This window comes from Copadichromis virginalis, linkage group LG7 (genome assembly GCF_057382275.1).
Source record: "Copadichromis virginalis isolate Kocher_CV1m ecotype Utaka linkage group LG7, C_Virginalis_male_GT1.1, whole genome shotgun sequence".
Lineage (NCBI taxonomy): Eukaryota > Metazoa > Chordata > Actinopteri > Cichliformes > Cichlidae > Copadichromis > Copadichromis virginalis.
The window spans coordinates 39695892-39717637 of NC_140624.1; the positions used below are offsets into that span (position 1 = coordinate 39695892).

At 38.3% G+C, this 21746-nt stretch overlaps 1 protein-coding gene across 4 annotated transcripts; it reads right to left on the reverse strand.

The window, feature by feature from the left end:
* Positions 1-102: 102 nt before the first annotated feature.
* Positions 103-20894, reverse strand: smad2 (SMAD family member 2). Of its 4 annotated transcripts, none has more exons than XM_085463340.1 (11): positions 20776-20894; positions 17067-17531; positions 10627-10716; positions 8350-8543; positions 7923-8057; positions 7670-7744; positions 7435-7488; positions 7113-7325; positions 6563-6700; positions 5011-5155; positions 103-3767 (listed from the first exon to the last, which is right to left on the reverse strand). In XM_085463340.1, exons 2-11 carry the CDS (start codon positions 17315-17317, stop codon positions 3644-3646), a joined length of 1419 nt encoding a protein of 472 aa, XP_085319466.1. In that variant the 5' UTR covers positions 17318-17531; positions 20776-20894; the 3' UTR covers positions 103-3643. The 4 variants fall into 4 exon arrangements, with proteins under 4 accessions (XP_085319466.1, XP_085319467.1, XP_085319465.1 ...); XM_085463341.1 differs by having other exon boundaries at positions 7682-7744; positions 20734-20894; XM_085463339.1 differs by having other exon boundaries at positions 20734-20894.
* Positions 20895-21746: the final 852 nt, after the last annotated feature.

Sequence of the window (21746 nt, forward strand, 5' to 3'; positions counted from 1 at the left end):
AACTGATGACTACACCAACATGAGCTTTATTCATTTATGTAGAACACTCAGCCTAACAAAGGCTAGAACTATTTGCAATGCAACACAAGACACTATTTTCAGTTGAATTAAAACAGCTTTATTAGTGTACACAGTAAGAAGTTGTATATGCAAGGTAGTTGGAAAGCCTATGAAGTGAAGTGTTTGAAAAGACAAATTCTAAGAGACTGTCTAAGTGAATATGCTCCATTGACAGCAAGCAAAAGGAACAGCATGTATGATAAAAACAAAAGTACAACTATATAACAACACATCACTAGTGACATGTAGAAACTTCACTGTCTCCAAAGAACCACCTTCTTGACGATTCACCTGAAAGAGGCTTATTTGAAGATACACAATTGTCATCACAATCAGGAAACAAAAAGAAATAATAATAATAACAATAATAATACAACACGTGATCCTTAAATAGGAATGTGGACCTTCAGAATGTGTTGAATCAGCCGTCATGAAACCTTATTTGGTTTCATCTTCCCTCTGAGAGCTGGTAATTTGTAGGGCAGGCTAAAGTCTTAGGTGGCACTTAAAAACAAATAGAAGCGAAGGCTTTTGCTGGATCCCGGCAATACGCACAAAACAGTATGACTAGCCATCAGAAAAAAAACGAAAAGAAAACAAAAACAAAAACCTTATCAATGTTTCTGCATAGAACAAACGTGGGTTAGCAATAATACACCATGATATCGTCACTTTAACATTTGGAAAGTCTGGCTATAACTTCCAGTCAACATTTTCCCTAATAAATAAAAAAAGAAAATATAAGACAGGTTGACAGATAAATAACAAAAAGATAAACAACATTTACCACATTGAGCTGGTTTTAGTCTGGTTACAGATGAGCATTAGTTAGGTGAAGAGTATAGGTCAACATTTGCCTGGGTCAAACCAGTATAAAGACAGGCAGGGCTCTAAAGTAAAGATAAAAATAAAGGCAATGAAGTACACTGCCTAATGAGAGACGTCATCCATCAACTGTGCGCTCTAAAACCCACCTACTGAAGTTTGACATCTTTGAATATGCAATAATGTATCATGTACCAGGATTTCTGGACTTCATGTCTTGGCCCTCATTATGTGAGAAGCTAAACCTTCATTTTGGTGTCCTTACTTAAAAAATAAAATAATAGCAATAATAATATGTCACATCTGCATCACTGATCAAGTAGAAGATGGGAATGTGTTTACGTGCACACCAACAACAGCTCTTTTATTTAGAGAATGTAAAATGAGGATACTGGGAATGTGACAGCAAGAGCCACAACAATGAGGCAAGTGAGTCCCATTATTATATATTTACATGTCCCACTTAAAATCCCAAGTAAAGAATTCACTTACAGTACAGAGACTTCAACTTAGTATCCCGTGTGCAAGTAAACACACTCATTGTTAATTAATGTGCATGTGTTGAATTACGGAACTCAATCAGCTTTTGATGCAGTTTGTTCACTGCACACTGGAATCTTAACTCCACAAATACACCTTTCAGCAACAGAGCTATATTAATTAATACCATGTGCTGTATACTCCATTGCGAGGCGGTTGGATTATACATCAATATCCAAAAGGTCAGTTATTTAGTCATCGAAACACCTTAATTTTTCTAATAGCTGTGGTACTTAACCATAAAATGCTCATCTTTAATTGTGGAGCTCAAACAGCCACTGGTGAATTTAAAGATTAAGCCGATCTTTGGTCAGACTCTGAGATGAAATACTGGTATCACTAAGATGACATCTGTAAGAGCCTAAATATGGTGAAAGTCTCCAAATTTCACACGTTGAAGAAAGAAAGGTATCAATTAGGACAATGTCAGTCATTGAGCGCAATGATAACTAAATGTGCTTTAAGTGGTAAATTCAGTGATAATGGTATATCCTATGCTACACGCACGCACACACACAAATAGTCATCAAGCTGTAATAATTTTCAAACTGAAGGTATGTTCTAAGAAAAATAAATTCTAATAAAAAGGAAGAAAGCTTTAAAGATTTTAAATATATTTATATGTAAAAAATACTCAGAAAATACAAAATGTAGCTAAAGGAAACAAGTAAAGAAAATAACTGTAGAGTAACTAGCTTGTGGAGTACTTAAAGCTTGAATACTTAAACGCTTTCAAACGCCAATGTCGGTACCAGCTGGCTTTCAGATAGGAAATTTTATTTATTTATTCATTTTTCAAATCAAATGAACACCAATTCATGCAATGTAAGGGCCCAAATCTTTACAGTAAATAGTCTAAAATAATAATCTTCTTCTGTGATTATCTTGAATCGAGTAGGCTTTTCAACACTTCTATATTTTCAATTTAAAAGCATACCTTGCTATATTTTACATGAAAGGCAACCATTTTTAATTTAGGATAGTGCAAGTGCAGAATAGAGGATGCTTGTTAATTACAGTCCAACACTGCAGGACTTTACTTACTGATAAAATGTCAATAATGATACACTATTGCAGAGATTTATGCCTCTTCCACAAATGTGAAACATAGGGAATAGGTGTTTATCTTTTCCTCTTGTTAGACGTAAGCAATAGTGAAGCCTTGTGTTTAATCTTAAGCCTGTGCATCTCAAAGTCTATACAGAGCTCCTCTTCACAAACAAGCCGATGTAACTGTGGAATAAAATAAGGAGAATGTAAGAGAGGGTGCATGGGAGGAACAAATTTTGGCCTAGTGTGACATATTGTAGACACTTGCTTCAAGTAATCCTCAACTTTAATTCCAATCATCTACACTAGGTGGTTAGTGATGACTACTACTATTTAATGGAAACTCCTCACCAACCAGTCCACACTTCGTATAAAGAGGAGACACTTTATCATTATGAAAACAAAGGAAAAGGAAAGCGCATATGGTTTGTGTGCATGAGAAAATGCGAAGATGGGGTTCATGAGTAATTAAACCCCTTTAAGAGCAGAAGACTTTGCATTCCAACATAGTGAGGTCAGTGATAACAACAGCACATGACTGACTGGGAGAAGAGAGGAGCATCCCAAATCAAATGGAAGTTTGGTCGCCAGAAAATGAAGATGTGAAGTTGGCTTTGGTCGATTGTGAGCCTGGAGTGGCAGTAGTACTGTTAGTCAGCGTCGTGTAAACGGAAATACTGACATGGGATCAAAGTTGTGCTGTGGTAAATAGGTAGTGAAGATGCGATCTGAACGAGTAGTTGGACAGACTGTCCAGCAAGTAGAAGGTCACATGCTCGATGCCCGAAGCAGCTGTTGCTGTGTCAGTGAGGAGGATAATAAAGCTCTGTCCTGCTTTGGGTTTTCAGATCAGAAATGTAGGCTCGCCCAATAGGACATCACTCTCTTGTCATTTTGATATTGCAAGGTGATCTCACTTGATGAGAACTAGAATGTGTCAGTTGTTCCAACAGAGTCAGGGTCTATTGTGGCATCACTTAATAAACCACTATTGTCAATTAGTGATGTCAAGCTCTTGTCCTCCGGGTCCAATGTGTGTGGGGGTTTTTTCTTCTTGTTTTTGTTTTGTTGTTTGTACATCACTTAAGACTGCATGGTGCTCTCCTTTAGGATACACTGTTCAAACACTGAAATGTCTGACTTTGTATCTGCAAAAGCAGGACACTGTTTAGGACATACTAGAGCAGCGCACTGAGGGTGAACCCATTTGGGTCAACACCTTATCCAACCACTGGAGGGGGCCATTGAGATGCAGTTCAATCCAACAAGGGGTGCTGGTGACTGTCTGACGCCTGCAAGGATAAAAATATAGCACATGGGTATGGGACAAAAGTAGCATTTCATGTGATTTGTTATTGATAATAAGCAGCATTTATAGATGGATTTCATATCAATATTCATTTTTTATTTTTTAAAGCACAAAAAAAAAAAACCCAGTATGTTAAACATTATTATGAGATTTCTTACGTGTGATTAAAAATACTAAAATGTACATCTGAGTTTGCAGTTTGTCCAAGACTGTTACATTGTGTGTTACTCTTGGCAGGATGCCTTTACTGCACTCACAGTCTGTTTGGGACATGCCAACCAACTACTACTCTGTTTAAATACAAAACTGTTTGGGGTGTAAAAAGCACCCGTTTTACCTTCCACTGAACACTGGGGAGCAGTAAGGCAAAAAGTCAGTCCTCATCCTTTGTTAATGATGTTCCATGCATTTAGCTCCTAAAAACTTAACATTTTACGTGCACACACAAACTATGACCACTTAAAATCTTGCACGAGCTGCTTCCCTATGACCTGCATGTAAGATATACTGCTGACACCGCAATAGAGAGTGAGAGTGTACCTAGATTTGAATTTCAAGTCCTTCATCACTTTCTCAAGTTAGGTTGCTGATTCACTATTTCTCCTTAAGACTAATTTACTTAGGTTCAGTCCATTAACTTGAAGGTATACAAGCTATGAGTCAGTGTTAAGGGAAACTACAGTCTTTTTCATGCACAGTCCAATAGCTTCAGAAAAGTCCCCCTAGAACATCTTGAGAACTAATACAACTTCTATTGCTGACTATTCAACCATCACATCATGGCAAGCAAAATGTGCAGAGGTGAAGGGAACCACAAGCTTTGTCACAACTATTTGTGACACTTACCGTATGTGGCCTCTACCCACAAGCTCATTTTTAGTGCATAAAGAACTTAGATGGACACTGATGTGTACACAAAATTACAACCAAAAGTTGTTTTTAAAAAGGGAAGGTAGGCCTAAGCCTTTCAGTTCATAGAACCAGAAAAATATTGTTAGCAATCAGAGTCATGCCAACATTTGCAACATTAACAGTTTACAGAGAAAAATAAATGAATTAAACGGCTCAGAAATTGCAAACACTATATTCCTGAGCAGTCCACAGAGAGAGAGAGACAACACTACTGAGTTTTACTGAGCAACTCTCTGGTCTGATGGGGACCAGAAAGCCCTCCATTCATTATGGATGGCAGTGTAAGAGAACATGTGCTTCAGAGACAAATTCACCTGTACTCAGCTCCCCAGCCCTTGACAAAGCTCATTCTGATGGTGCACATCCTGGTTAGTTGGTATACAGCCTCAAACCCTTGATTTACTGACTGGGCCAGCAGTGCGGCAAACTCCTGGTTGTTAAAAATCTTCAGATTACAGCCTATCAAAACAGAAAAAAAAATACATTAGAAAAAGGAAACGAACAAAATGATGTGTGGGACTAATAATCCCCACCAGGAAAGATTTAATTTAGTTAATGCAAATACTCCGAGGACATTTCATTTTTCACATTTGTGCACATGTAACATTTTACAAAAATAAAGCCAAATTAACAACAAATTAAATAAATGTGCATTTCCAAAACCAGTAAGCTGAATATTAGAATTAGCAAGATCACAGTTGTGCTATATTTGTAGGTACCAAGCTGAACCATTGTGAGGAGTGGGTGTGTTGCATGTTAGGAATTATTCTACACAAGCCTTACAAATCTGACCCCTGAATGTTCAAAAGATCTTTGTGGTGCATTTCAGTACCACTGTGTGCTTCAGTAATGATAGCGTTCACACTGCTCTTTTGGCCAGGGATGAAATGTTCAAAGTTACATGGGTACAGATGAGTCAGAGTGTGGGTGAGTGTCTGAAAAGACTGTCACACTGTATTCCCTTTCTTCAAGCTCAATTTCATCAATATCAGAGGGGGGGGGGGGGGGGGGGGGGTCTACATATCAGAGCTATTTTAATTTAAAAAAAAACAAAAAACAAAAAGCACAGCCATCACGCACCATCATTTTCTTAATCTTTGTTTGGTGATACTTCCATTGGAGGAGGACCAACTCTACGGTTTTTTGTTTTTTTCCCCAAGAAGGGCACAAGCAGGTTGTATCCCCTGAGAAGGCAGAGATCCTTCAATGTGTACAGCAAAACACTAGGGATTTTCTATCAGTCGGACGCCAACAGACTAAACAAACCAATCTGGAAGGCCACCTCTGTGATACAAGCTGGACACGTTAGAAGCCCTCTGAACCACTTACTGTACAGGCAGCAGTGCACTTTTTACTAAGAGTGATTCAGCTCCAGACTGACTGACACAGGAAATTGTGGTTCATGCCATAACTGTGTTCAAATTAACACATATGCCTAGCAGAGAATCATCTCTCAAAAGTTTATCTCAACCCTGCAGTGTCACAGCACTTAACACTTACTGATTTACTTCACTGTACTGCACTTTCTGCTACTGAGAAACTTTAATAGCATCTGATATCTGCTATGCTGTTTCTACTACACTAGGTAAGTCACTTTTTTATAAACTTAGATTTTTTTTTACTGTATTGTATGCTACTACCTAATATTGTCAGCCAAACATTTACTTATTTAACATTTTTTAATACTCATTTTGATCCCAGATTAGTTTTTACCTTTCTGAGACATTTGCAAAATTCACATCTTTAGGATAAATAAAGTACATCTTCTATACTGTATCTTGTAAGCAAACCAGGCAGGACCTTTTTAAACTGTTGTATAAGAATCATTCAGCTTTATTTAAAAAATAAAACAAAACATGTACAAACCTGGTGGTATCTTGCAGACTGTGGCGGGGTGCCAGCCATATCGTTGATTGCAGTTAGGACTCTGGACAAAAATGGCACTGTCGCTGAGGCACTCGGCAAACACCTCCCCTCCGATATAATACAATCTCACGCCACGACCTGCAGAATGTATCACAGAAAAATTAATGTGAAGCTAACGAAAAAAAGACAGAAAAAAAAAATCACAAAGGCTTACTCTGGAGCAAAGCTTGAACTTGAGTGAAATATCAGTGGACATAGTGCTATGGAAAGTCTTAAATCAGTCACACCTATTCAGCAACATGTCTTTATCAGATAGATTTTTAAAGCCATCACTGAAAGAACTGCTGTATTTCTCACAGCACCTTTACAATTGAAATCTCTGTAAAGACACATTTACAGCTCAAGGACGTCAGTGTAATGAATCTGAGATTCATAGTGCAGGTATTGTTAAAGTGCCGCAACACTGTAAAAATCCTTAAAAAGAGCTTTTCCCACACAGAGTAGCTGCTACACCATGTTATTTTTGAGTGTGTGGCAGTGTATGCTGTACCTATATGTCTCCTTGTCATTTCAACAGTAGCATTTCTGTTAACATTGCTGAGAAGCCCTAAACAGAAGCGTTCAGAGTTGGAGGGATCGGTGAAGCCATCAACGGTCAGGGATGGCTGTGAGGCATGGAACGTCTCTCCAACCCGCTGGTTTAGCTCGTAGTAAGCTATAGAGCACCAGAATGCTGGTTCGCTATAGGTGACTGGCTGAAGGTCTGAAAGAAAGAAATCAAGGTGGTAATGTTTAAAGTTTTCATTGAATCATTTATTGATAATTTCCAAGGAAACTAAAGATAAATAAATAAACCAATAAATCGCTCTTACCCAGGCCGTGACTGACAGGAGACAGGGTGCTCGGTGACATTTCTGCTGGTGAGCCTGATGACAAAAACATACAACACATTACATCTTGTTGTACTCTGTTTTGCATTTTAAACACTGCCTGTGTAAAACACACTGCTGTAATGACGTGCATGTGTGAGGAAAAAAAAAAATCCAGAAGTTTACATGCGAGTATAATCTTAAGGATATTTCCAAGTGCTAAACTCAACTAATCTACCTGATTCCATACTTTGATTCATCTGCTGGTCGCTGGTTTCACCATCTTCACTCATATAGCCAGGTGGAGGAGTGTCTGTAAAAAAGGAACATTAAATAAGATGTGTATTCTTAACAGCAACCATTGCTTAAAACCCAAACAAAGCCAAGGGGTTTTTATACTAAACCAAAGCTCAAGAGTTAGCACAGAAAGATCAGTTGTTACTTTAAACAAATGAGTGAAACTACTGAAATATGAAGGAAAACATACATACCTGGTATATAGTTATTAGGAGGATCTATGCCTGCAGGGAAGTTGGTGTTTTCAGGAATGGAGTTTGTAAAGTCGTCTAGAGGCGGAAGCTCTGTCAGAATCTCTGTGTGACGTGGGACCAACACCGGTGGCAGCACTGAAGAGAAAAGGAGTGTTATTGACAAGTACAGATGGAAATTGTTATACCAATTAATATGATATAATTATATGCATTTTTCCACTAAATATAATCTTGTAAAAAGACGAATGAACACTAATATAAACACATTTAGACTGATTTTAACAGCACAAAACGGAAAGAGACTAGGAGATCTAAAACAATGATTTTGCTATGACTACCATGCTCATAGGGTTGTTCAAGGACATCTTGAACACCAGAACCAAAAGTACTTGAAGTAAGAGGACACACAATTCTCAAGGACCCTTACCAGGTGTCTCCACTCTCTGGTAATGGTAGGGATTGACACACACTTCATCCTTCTTAAGGTTAAATGCATACTGGCAGGTGTCAATGGCCCTCAGCTCATGGTGGCTGTGAAGGTCAGGCCATCTCCACAGGCGGCAGTAGATGACGTGAGGCAGGCCCTTACGATGAGACACCTGAAGACGGCCATCCAGTGACCTAAGCGAGAGAAGATGAAAAGCAGCTCATAATGCGCCAAGATCTTCACAAAAAACTCTCAGAAACTCTGAAAGGTGATTGTGTCATTTCTGGTTTGAAAGTGCTTACTAATATATACCGTAATTGTCGGGCTATAAGCCGCTACTTTTTGCACAAGCTTTGAACCCTGCGGCTTTTAGTCAGGTGCGGCTTTTCTATGGATTGTCCATGATTTTTGTCATATCGTAAGACGATTTGTTTTGTTTGTTCCGCTGTTGTACGGCACTACGTTGCCTGGCGGAAGGGCATGTGATCAGACACACAGTATCGGGGTTCAAGAGTGGTGTGTTGGTCACGTGTCCATCCGCCAGACAACATAGTGCCGTACAAGTAGCGCGAAAAACAATGCGAAAAGCAAGTTATGCTCAACTCCACCGGTGGATTCTGACAGCGTGGAAAAGTGTGAAAACATCAATGATCACCAACGGATTTCGAAGGGCTGAATGCTGCATGATGGAGAGGAGGACACCGCCACGGCCCTTCTGAGGGTGTTCGACTCTGACACTGACAACGAGGATTTCTTTGGTTTTGAAAGTGACAACGAAGGAAAGAAGCTGAGAGTGGATGACGAAGCCACCCTAAGCCTGTTTGTATCCGACACTGGAGAAGAGGACTTTGGTGGTTTTAGTGGGCAGGAAGATGGTGGTGAATGACTGACTTTTCTTCTTGTTAAAGCCGTGTCGCTGCACCTGAGCCTAAAAGGTAGTCCGAATCTATTTTTCTGGTGTGCTGTAGGTTATTGTTATGTACTACATTTGTTACTCATTTATGAAGCACAGTACATGTTTCCTACTTGTAATTACCGCTACTTGTACATATACCTAAAAGGTTATGCAAATATGTACCCATAACTTGTTTTTCAAAATATTAATAAAAGGGGTGTGTCTCCAAACAGCCATCTCTTTCCTGACAATTCCCTTTGTGCATATTCTCTTACATATGATAAGTCAACATTGAAACACCTGCAGCCTTTAGTCAGGTGCGGCTAATGTATGTACAAAACAGGATTTTCCCCTGATTTTAGCTTGTGCGGCTAATATTCGGGTGCGCTTTGTAGTCCGGGAAATACGGTATATATTTTTAAAAGTTACTGGATATGTTACATGGCTAAACCTTATTTTAAAAGCCTACCTGCTAGTTGATTATTTAAAAAGCTATAAAGAAAGCTTTTCAGTGGAAATGACCAGCTACATTATTTCCTTATCGTCTAAATAATAAGGGTGGGGGAAAAAAATCGATACTGTGTAGTATGGTGATATTTTGTTTGCTAATTATGTATCGATACAGGGACAGCAGAAATCGATATTCTGTTACAAAAAGGTTTTTGTGCTCTGACTTCAGAGCATGTTGATCCTTTTTCTGAGCAAGAATCATTCCTTCACTGTCCAAATGTGTTTAACTTGTTTTTTGGCAGCAATAAACATGACAGTTTACTTATTTTAATTTAAGACATGTTTTATTTTAATTAAGTTTAAAACTTTTTTATTTAATGTAAAATTATATTTTGTTTTAATTTACTTTCAAATTCTTCAGTTGCTGAAGGGGCTGCATAGTTTTCATAAATTGCATAGTTCAGAATAGCTATAATTGTACCAGATGGTTGCATTCAGTTAAGTTGGACTAGACTGTAAAACAAACCGTTCAGTTTGTCAACAATAAAACTGACTGAAATGAGAGAAAGACTGAGTGCGAGACTTTGATATCAGATAAAATGAATATTGATAAAGTTTACCTTTATGTACAGAATCTGAATATCGCAAAATATTTTAAAAAATTGCAATAATATCGTATCGTGCGTTAAGTATTGTGATAATATCGTATCGCGGGATGTATGGTGATTCCCACCTCTACTAAATAACCAAAAATGCAAAGTTGTAGCACAAGTTGTGATTACATCTGGTTTAAAAAACAAAAACAACAGAAATGACCCCATCTTAAAAAAACAATAGGCATTACTTTTTTCTGCACAACTTTTGCAATAATGAAGACATATGTAGTAAATCTGTTGGATCACTGTATTTTTCATGCATGTGAGTATATTCACCTGCTGTGGTCAGGATATCCGTACATGCCTGCTGAGTCCCACTGCTCTATCATGTGGCCTGAGCCTAGACCCCAAAGGTCTGAGCAATTGCTACAGACACAGAAACACACAGGCACGCACACCAAAGACATGCATACACATACACACGCACACAAGTGGAAAAAGAAAAAAAAATACAAAATGAAAGCAAACAGATGGTAAACATGAGGCGTTTCATTCCAAATTAGTACGATGAAATCACAGATATGTACAGTTGGTAACTCAATGGCATGAAGGAAGGAAAAAGCTCCACCTTCAGTTTCCCAGTAAGAGACCAACAAGATGACAGATGACTGCAAGACAAATCCAAATCAGACAATAGTGATGTGGTGCAATCAGGTGACACAGAATGGCTCCGTAAGATAATACAATTCCAGGCATGCATCCAATTGTCATTTACTTGACTTAGGTGGCTAATAAGCCGCTAAAATGCACAACTGCAAAGAACACACAAACAAATAAAAATAAAATAAAACCACACATTTGGGCATGTTTTTTTCAAAAACATGAGAAGTGTGATGTGAAGAAATATATTAATCCAAACATGAATGATATGTGAATGAGGACATTTAAAAAAAAAAAAAAAAAAATATCACTAAACACTTCGTGTGTCAAGACGTGAGAAAAGAAAAAAAAAAAAAGGATACAACACTAATGTGTATCTGCATATAAGGAGTTTGTGTGAGAGATCCTGTTGTCTGATTAGAGCAAAATGATTGTCATGCCTGTCTGTGCAAGGTTCTCTATCTCGAAGCTTATCACCCTACTTGCATAGTTTTACAACTACAAGAATCACAGATAGCACTTTGCCTTCTTCCTTTCCTACTTAAAAAGGTCAAAAGTACAAGGTCTCTTGAGTCCATCGTCAAAAAGCCCCCTGTCTGGGAACCCTTGATCTTCATCTATTCACCTACTGATCACTGGAGATAATTTGACACAAAACTAGAACTGTATTTTAAAAGCGTCTTCTTGCAAGTTTAACCAAAGTATGCGCAAAACATTAGGCTGTTGTCATTTAAAATTTCCATTACCACCAACTATCTCCAGAAATAGCAGAGCTGCTACAGTGTTTCCTACCTCCAGTCAGAAAGAAACCTACAAACACCTTGCAATACTCGAGATACCTTTTTCCACATCCTTCACTCCACCCACAAAAAGACCAAAAGAAAATAAAAAAAATCTTAGACTTTATCGTCACTTTCTTGAGCTTAAAGGAAATTAGAGGCGATGTGACGTACTATGCAGCTAAAAGAATCCAAGCTGTGTAGTTACAACCCTTAAAACATACTGTCTAAACAAATGTCTTTCGGTAACTATCATGATTTTATCAGTTCTATATCAGAAACTACAATCTAACCTACATTCCTCAATGAGAAGAAAACAGCAGACATTTAGCATCATGCAAGTCTTGTCTTTTTCATTTACAGGACATGGATGACAACATATGATGAGCCATTCTCATCTGTGCTAAAATCTCTGACAACTTCCTCAACAGTTAGACCACTTTCAGATGCACTGTTTAGAATACAGTACATAACCACATACAATACTGTGCAAAAATGTTGTGCTGGCCCTCATTTCTTTGCATCTTGCTTCTATGACAGCTTGGGCTGCATTTCAGCCCTAGGTGTTGGGGATCTTGTAAGAACTGATTGTATCATGATTACAGAAAAGTATCATTAGATTTTGATCCACCACACAATACCATCTGGAAAGCATCTGATGGGCTGCAACTTTCAGTCTGGCAATGATCCCAAACACACTCGAATGGAAAACTGTCAGTTTCAGTTATTGATTGGTCTCCCCTGAGCCTGGACCTCAATATTATTGAAGTGGTAAGGGATCATCTAGACAGAGAACAAAACAAAAGACATCTGGCATCCAGTTTTTGCCTTTGGTTCGAATCCTTCAATGACTGTTCTTTATTTTTGTGCTAACTCTTTTAACTTTGTGCTTATTGTTGTTGTTTTTGGGGTTTTTTTTGTTCGTTTTGTTTGTTTGTTTGTTTTGCTATAATGCTCAACCGAGGATGTAACATACTCGGATTAATGATGGTGCCTTGTATGTTAAACTGTTGTTTGTAAATAAAGTTTAATTAAAAAAAAAAAAAAAAAAAAAAAAACCATCTGGCATCCAAAGAACTTTGAATGTCCTTCAAGAGAACAATTCCTGAAGACTACTTAAAGAAAGCTTGCCTAAGTTAGATTAAGTCTACTACAATTGTACAAACCCTGTTTTTGCCTTTTATACTGTATTTACATTTAGGTTTTTACATGTTTGAATACATCACTGCACATATTTCTACAGTTTCTTAGCAAAATATAAAGAAATGATGGGTACCTTAAAACTTTTGCAAAGTACTGATTTTACATCTATCTATTAGAGCTGGGCGATATGAGATTTTTTCATATCACGATATGTTTTTTTCATTTCAGGCGATAACGATATCTATCACGATATAAGCCAAATAACTATATTTGTAAGATTTAAATGTGCCGTTGCTCACAAGTAAAATGTGAAATAATCAGCATCTTGTTTTTATTTAAATATTTATTTCCCATAATAAGTTCAACAGGGTAGATGTACTTAAGGAACATGAGACTTTTTCAGATAAATAAAGGCAAATATTGCAAACTACACAAAAGGCAGCCGCTAAAGCGTTTAAGTTTCAAAATAGAACAAACGAAACAGACTAAATTGTCAATTCCACTTAGAAACAAAATATTAATTCTAAAAATAAATCTTAGTTTGTTTTACAGAAGAACAGACAAAACTGACTAACTTTTGTCAATATCAAATAAACTGAGAACTAAAAGGAAATTCTCAATCTCTCCTTGTTGTATAGCTTAGCTTTTCAAACAGTTTTAACAGTTACTTTAGTCTGACAAAAGCCGAATGAGGAATTAGCGCTTCCAGTCAGAGACTGAGGCTACGTCCACACGTACACGGGTATTTTTGAAAACGGAGATTTTCCGTTTTCGTTTTAAAAAATAATCCCGTCCACACATAAAGGCAGAAATGAAGGAAAACGCTGCTATGAACATGCCAAAGCAGCAGGTGGCGCTAGATTCCTAACCGTGCAGAAATGTTGGCCAATCAGAAGTCTAGAAGCCTCGGTGGGAAAAAGTAAACAAAGCTGGGGCATAGAAGCAGAACCGAGTCGTATGTGTGGAGGGACAGTAACTGTGTGTATATGTAAGCATTTAAACACTGCAGAGAGTAGAATTAACAGTATTGTAGAAATTCATTTCACCGAAACAATAACGTGGCGCACAGTGTGACGCATGCACCAGTTTATTGTATTTCCAGACTTGCTTTCGGCACAATTTACAGTGCACGCTACTCTGTTTTTTGTCAGACTTGAAATAGCCGAAATACCTTCACACTACGGAACTTCTATGGCTCTTCCGTTCGACAATCTCTCCGGCATTGGAACCATCATCTGTTTTCTCTTCGGTCACGCTCGGTTGATTTTTCTAGTCGGCACACTCATTTCCTCCATTAAGCGCTGGCTCCATTACCCGCTGGCTGCTTCCCAAACAAACACACGTGCGGCTTGGCACTTGTGCTGTACGTAACAAGTCACGCGACGTGACGCTGCGGCTGTGATTGGTTCGGCTCTGCGCTACTTAATTTGGATTGGCTGACCTGTTTTTTTTGTTTTTTTTTTAAGAGGACAAGAGCGGCGAAGTCTATCGCGATAGTTGAATTTCTCTATCGAGTAAAAGTTATATCGCGATACATATCGTTATCGTTCTATTGCCCAGCTCTACTATCTATCTATATATATATGCGCGCTCATCCATTCAGAGTACATCTACACAAATGCATTAAAGACTGCAATGTAATTATGTCTGTCTGACCTCAGCCAGAAATCTGACCAGAGTGCACTGCTGAGAAACTATCTGCCCACCAAGGACGTCGTCTAATATTCCTTAATACAGAAGGTGAACCTGTGTGTGCTACAAGGCCAAAAAAAGGAAAAAAGAAATACAGTGCAAACTCCATCACATTAGCTGCATTTACATTTCTGGTCACCTCACAAAGCCCTCAATTGTTTCACAAACTAAGTTACAAAAAATGGAAGGAAAGCAGGAAAGCACCAGTCTGCCAAACCAGACACATGCTAGTTTCAACTCCATTATATTCTCGGTAAATCTGACCAGCATTCTCTGTGACTATATGGGTTTCTACCCCAATACTCCAGCTTCGTCCCACAGTCAAAAGGTGAGCTTGTTTTGTTAATTGGCCATGGATAAGAGGTAGATACAGTGCTTTTAGTGTACAGAATAAGACACTTGCATGGATGTATGGTTAAATGTGGCCTGTAGTCTAAAGCACATATGTAGGACTAGAAAAATGTTATTGAAATGCCAATTGCTTTGAACACCTGATGTAAATTAGATCTGAATTTTCATTTCTTTTTCTTCTCCATATCTGTCAAAAGCTACCAATAGAAAGCAATGGGTTGAGTGATCAAGAATAGCACCCATCAATTCAGTGACAGGCCAGTCTGAGTGTGCTGATTTATGGTCAGCATAAGTACGTAGTGTGGTACTAAAATAATACCAAATTATAATTTGTAATTAACATGAGGCTTAAGACAGAAAGGAGAGAAAGACTACATTGCATAAAACACTTGAGAAGGGAAGCTTCTAATAATCCGATCCTCAGTGAATTAATGAAAGGTGATCACGTGTACTTTGTTGGGTTTCCATGACTTTTTTGTCTCACCTCATCTGGAGACTTCCAACACCTTCTCATGTGACAAACAGAAATCTACTGAAGCCATATGTAAGAGAGGTAGCCAGCGACTATTTGAACTAGGTATTATGGCAAACAGTTTCAGAATGAAAAGAATAAATAGATGCATTTTCTTTTGTTTTTTCTTCACTTGTTTGCAAAAACTGCAATTTGTTAAGAGAATATTCTTCACTGTAACAAACTGCACAACTCATTTTTTAATAGAATTTCATCAACTTTTGTAATCATATAATGTTCATCATATTTCAAACAGTTTGTTAACTGGTGCAGAATGCTTTACATACCAAAGGTATTCTTAAGTTTTTGGACATTGCTTCAACAGCTATTCACATTTGGTTGTCTCTTACTTTATTGCTTGAGAGTTGTAATAACATAATTTCTACAAAACTTACTGGACTTAAAGTGCTTCATGAAGTGAAGTGGCCAATGCAGAGTGCTAATTAAAAAAAAGCAGCTATTTAATTAGTAACGCCTGCTGTTATCTGAAAGTACTTAAAAGTATGCTACCAGTTAAACAACAACATTATGCTCCTACCTTTGAAGCCAGAGACGTTTATTACTTAAATAACATTTAGATCTTTGATTTGAAAATAAACTTTATAGAATTAGGAGACGAGATGGTGCAAACTACTGGCGCAAGACAAAAAAAATTTCTGAATATATTTTAAAGATAAATTCTAGAATAGGCACGTTAATCTTTTCACTGTTTTCACTGTCATTATATTATGCTGCTATTCATACTGTCATTATATTAATGCTGCTATCCTGTATATATTGTACATACTATTGTTTGAGTACTTACGATTGTTTTTTTTGTACTTTTTATATTTTACATTTATATTTATTATTGAAACTTGCACCAAGGGAGTGGCACTCCAATTTCGTTGTACTCTGTACAATGACAATAAAGGCTATTCTATTCTATTCTATTCTATTCTATTCTAATCTTTTCACTGTTTTCGATCAAATTCATCCGAATGATCAGTCATCGGTATAATGTTCTCAAAGGAAACACTGAAATCAGCTCAGGCAGTTCATATTCTTAAGGTGCAGAAGACCACAAGGCTGATGCAATCAAAGATTATCAGAGAAAAATCAATATAGAGCAAACTCTGCAGACGGTGTGAATGCACCCCCGAGTTCTGCATATAGGTTAGTGAGTTCTAATGAAAGCAAGCACAAGATGGTTTTGGTTGGCAATGCATGCAGGACATCTGTTTCCTCCAACCTGGTTTCACTTCTGCTGCCTTGCTAACCTATGGCACAAAGTATTGGGGAAGTGGACCCACTGTTGCATAACGGAGACTTCTTTCTGCAAATGTGTGGGTGCCTGTCACTCTTTTTCTTACTTTCATGTGTGTTGATATACCTCACTGCACTCACTAATTTGCGGTATTGTGGCACACCATTCCATGCTGCCAGCAGATTTGTTTTTGTGTGGAAGTGTGACAGTGCTGAAAAAAGCAACTGCATTGTTCACTGTTGTAGTCTTCATTTTTAACCATTCAGTGGAAATGAAAAAATTTGCTTTATATAAATGTATTAATGCACAAAGCTGTTGTGAATGAGCGTCTACAGTTCAGAGACAAAAAAAAAACAAAACATAGAAATACAGGATCTCTGGGTCCCTATCTTACCTGGGTATGGTGACACACTTTGTGTTGCTGTTCTGTGTACTGATCGCTTTCTCTAGCTCGTCCAATTGTCCCGTCTTCTTAAGCTTCTTTACCAAGCTTTTAACTGCTTTTTCACACCACTTCTCCTCCTGTCCACCTCCATTCTGCTCCCCAACCCCTCCGATTCCTGCTCCTCCGCTCCCCGCTGGAGTCTTCTTCCATCCCAAGAGCCGCTTCACAACAGGTGGGGTGAAGGGAAGGATGGAGGACATGGTAGCTTGTTGAATGTTCTGATGCCCCTCTTAATCTGTCTTGAGTTGGGAAAGAAGGGTTTGGGGGAGTGATATAGTTGACTGGTCTGAACTCACTGTTAATATACCCAGCGTATGTATGTCTTTTACGAGTAATGTTTGATCAGAACTAAGGCATTGGTCTTCAGAAGTCAAACTAAATATAGGGATTGAAGGGGAATAAATCCAAAGAAACCTAGAAAACAGAGAGAAAACACACATTAACATTTGTGCACAAAAATATTAAGTGAGATGAACAATTGAATGTATTTCTTTTAAACTTAAAGTTGTTGTTTTTTTTAATCATTTGTATCACAGCTTTCCACTATCACCTCTCCCACTGCACACAAAGCACAAAAATTTGATGCATCCGTATTAACAACCATCTCTCACCTCTCATATATTGTTTTTTTTTATTAAAGCCATTAACACCTAACTTTTGCAAACACTTTAAACAGAGACATATTTTTAGGACTACAACACTCACAGGTCATTTCACTGGCTATTTAAAGATATATAGAAATGATGAACAGCATTTGATTTGAAAATCTGAGTACTTAACTGACATAGCCTAAAAAAATGCCACCAATACACTATTTACAGAAAAATGTTTCAAGTACAGGCAACAGAGCAACACTTATACATATTTATGACAGTCCTATATTACAAAGCAGTATTTGGGGCTTAGTGGAGGGACTTTAGGTTCAACCCAAGTTTTGAAACCCACTGCCTACTTATTAACTTAATATAACTTTCACTTTTGTCATTTTCTGGCAACAACTAATTAGACATACCCTGTGGTTACTAGCAGTTTTTAAGCAATTTTATATGTTGTTGTTTAGCCTTTAAAATAGTTATATAACACTAAAAGAACGCTAAGGCTGGTATAAAGCTTTGACCTTGTATAAAATTTGCAGTTCTACTTACCTGCCAGTTTAAATTCTGTTTATATTTTTGTTCGTTACTTGCTCTCACACAGTCTAAAACCACCAGGGTTGCATCCATCTTACCAAGCTAATGCTCAACCTGTGCTTCTATGACAGAGTTGTGGTGCTGAGAAGTCTACTAACTTACATATACAAAGCTTACTTGCTGGTTTTCTACTGGGCTTTAAATAGAGTTTTTATGTGCTGCTCCAGTCTTCCTAACCACACATTAATATACTTCTTATTTATATCATTTACATACAATGCCCACCAGACACATACAATGCTGCTTTGGTTGCAGTAAATGTGCTACTTTTAGCTTGACATGTGTCTTTGACCACTTCATATTTTCTATTATTGTAGTTTTCTATTATTGTTTCTATTGTAAAGTAGAATAGGCCACCCCGCTACCAGTAAATGTATGCATGTTTGTGCCATATGTGGCCAACACCACTGTGTGAATGTGCTCATAGCTAGACTTGAAAAGCCTAGCTTGACTTATCGAGTTGATAGGAACCGTTGTGTGACCACTTAGCCCGACTGCCGATGTTAGAGTGAGTGAACCCAAATATCACAATTCATCCTGGTATACTGGATTTGCTTGTTAGTACAGCCCCCTTGCATTTCACTATTTACACCAAATTTTTTGGTCCCTAATGTAGTTATTCAGCATCACATGCATGTTGTTCATACAAATGCAGCTCTAGACAAATCAATACTAAACTTTTGAAGGATCCTAACCCATATAAATCTGTTATTCCAAATGGTGGATGGTGCACTTGATCCTGTTCCCCAGTATATAGTCGGCTTTGGAAACAACTAAAGGGTATATAATTATGCTAAAGTATTGTTTTTACTTAACAGGGAAGAACACCCATCTTAGGTAGCAATCTATAGCATTTCTGTAACCAAAACCTGTTATTACCCTATCATAAGGAAACTGAGGACTGTTTAATCCTGGTCAGTAGCAGGTTCCTAGAGGGAATTTCAGATGAAACCTGCTGGCCCACCTACTCCTGATAAACTCTTAAGCTTCCAGGATGCTTTTCTTTAGACTTTCAATCTGATATTCCCCTTCACTACAACTGAGTGGAGCAATTCTAAACCTCAACCTCACCCTCAATTGGACTAGCAACTAAGCAGAAAACAGCTCATGAAATGTGGAACACACACTAAACACCAAGTTCAGGACACTGATGTGAGCTTTGACTCGCAAGTGTAACCTCCTCCTGTATTAGACCTGTCTTTTTTATTGCAGAGAGCCATTTTCTAGCCTATTGATGGAAGAGCACACATGCTCAGACTGTGCAATTCAAACAGGACCTCCAGAGACAACTGTAATTGAATTACTAAAGGAAATTTGAAAATACATCTTCTTTGCGGACTCAGTCTTGCCAAGACGTATACTCCATTGCTTTTGGATTAGACAGCTGCACTACAGATCAATGGACTCTAATAAATCCAGACAGAACTACTGGCAGATGCAGATTTCTCAAGTTAGCTGCCAGGTGGAAAGGATAAATATCCTTAGTGTGTTACTCTGAAAGTCCAAGCTCCTTCTAAGAATTATTTTCACTTAATGCTTAACCCTTGGACTCCTACAGTAAGAGCAGCTTCCAGAGAGAGACCTTTCCTTAAAATAATTAACTACAAGCTTAATTCTGTGTTTGTTTGATACTGTCCAAACAGCAAAGCACGCCAAGCAATATTTCTAGCTGCAGTACGCAAAATAACAGCTACTGGATGAAAGCTTAATGGCTTTTTCAATAAACGGATTGAGTTCAATGAAAAGCAATTATTTGGTCCACATGAATGATCACTTAAGCGTTGTGGTTAATATGCTGAAGAGAAGCAATGGTTTTTCGAAATAACAAAATCTCAGGGACAAGCTGCTGGCGAGTGTGAGAGCCTTCAAAGTGAACACAAAGTCTCAATGCAAGTTAAGGAGTCAGGAGAACAAAACGTGCCGATTAGGCCGTTTGTTATTTGCTCCTCGGCCATTCGTTGATTCGTGTCAACTCGAAATCCTGGCATACTATCGGGATCTTACGAAGGGAATAAGCAACAATAATATGTCTGCAACGATCTGTTTGGGTTACTTCTTCTCCGAGATCGCCTGCATAACACACGCGATTCGAAGAATAAGCTAACGCTACTTAATGGCAAGGGGATGTAGACTTCAACGAGCCACAAAAGGCGAGTTGGTCTCATTGCTGGCTGTCATTTGCCCTCAGCCACATATTGGTGAAGATATTAGGGTTTCTTTTGTCTCGGAATGACTGATAGTTCCCCCTCATCCTCTTCACCTCGCCCCCCTCTCTCTCTCAAAAAAAAAACAAAAAAAAAAAACAAGAGTGCGAAAAAATCTGCTAGCAACCTTGCTACTTTGTCACAGACAAACAGGTCTGTGGCATGTTTTGTCGCTTACAAATCAATTCTCTTTCATTATTTAAAAAAAAAAAACACGCTTACCCAGCACCGAGATAAAGTGAAGCTTAACAGTCACTGGAGTACCTGTGAAAAAAGCCTGCTTGCTCATTTTGAATTCATCCAGAGATACTTTGAAATGTATTTTCCACCTCCTAGCCGCCGGGATGATGGCTCCTCATTCAAAGCTCAACCAAACATGTATTGCTTCACGCAAAACAAACGTAAGAAGACTTCACAATGCCCCGCCCCCCAACTGGTTCTATTGGTCACATCCGGGGATTTAGCCCCAAAGCCCTCGACTGTTTAGCCCGTAACCTGTTGCAAGACGCGTGCTCTATTGGTCTGAGGCAGTGTCCGTCACAGGGTGTTATGCATGGAGGTATGTCGGTGTTACCTTGATTATCTTTATAAAATTGCATAATACACTTGTACACTAACTGTATCTCTGTATCTACACGCACACAAACATACTGACACACAGAATATATATATATATATATATATATATATATATATATATATATATATATATACATATATGTGTGTGTGTACTTAAGTGAAACCTTAAACCACTAATCATTTATAATTTGCGGTTGGGTGGGTCCAGACAATCTGGCTACATCATGCAAATAGCCTCTACACCTGCAACGCATGTAAATAAAATCAATGTGTTGGCAGGAGACAGTACAACAAATCATGTGGATCCCTTTGTTCTTTTTTTCCCCTCGTTATGCTTAAGCGTCAAAGAGCCAAAGGAGCGCATGCTCGATGCGCATGGGACTCACCTGGGACACGTTGCTCAGCTGCGGTTGAAAGTCCCATGCGCTGAAGGACCAAATGATGCACTACAATACAAACTGTGCTACACAGCTGCGGCTTAATAACCAGCTCATGACGAGGCCGGATGCTAAAACTAAAACAAGAAGTGGACACCACAGGTGACTGTGCCTTTTTTCCCACTCGCCATAACCAACGAAAGTTCCCTCGCTTGTAAGTACTTCTGTGTTTCCTCTCGTCCCTTGCCTAAACCTGTAAGAGTTTGACAGAATTGTAGG

Excerpts from the sequence above, each read along its gene's own strand:
- smad2 (XM_085463340.1), bottom strand. The coding sequence starts at position 17,317 with ATGTCCTCCATCCTTCCCTTCACCCCACCTGTTGTGAAGCGGCTCTTG. Across the intron at positions 7,489-7,669 it reads GAATCAAAGTATGGAATCAG|GCTCACCAGCAGAAATGTCA; the intron begins GTAGATTAGTTG and ends TTTTGTCATCAG. Across the intron at positions 3,768-5,010 it reads GGCTGGGGAGCTGAGTACAG|GCGTCAGACAGTCACCAGCA; the intron begins GTGAATTTGTCT and ends TTATCCTTGCAG.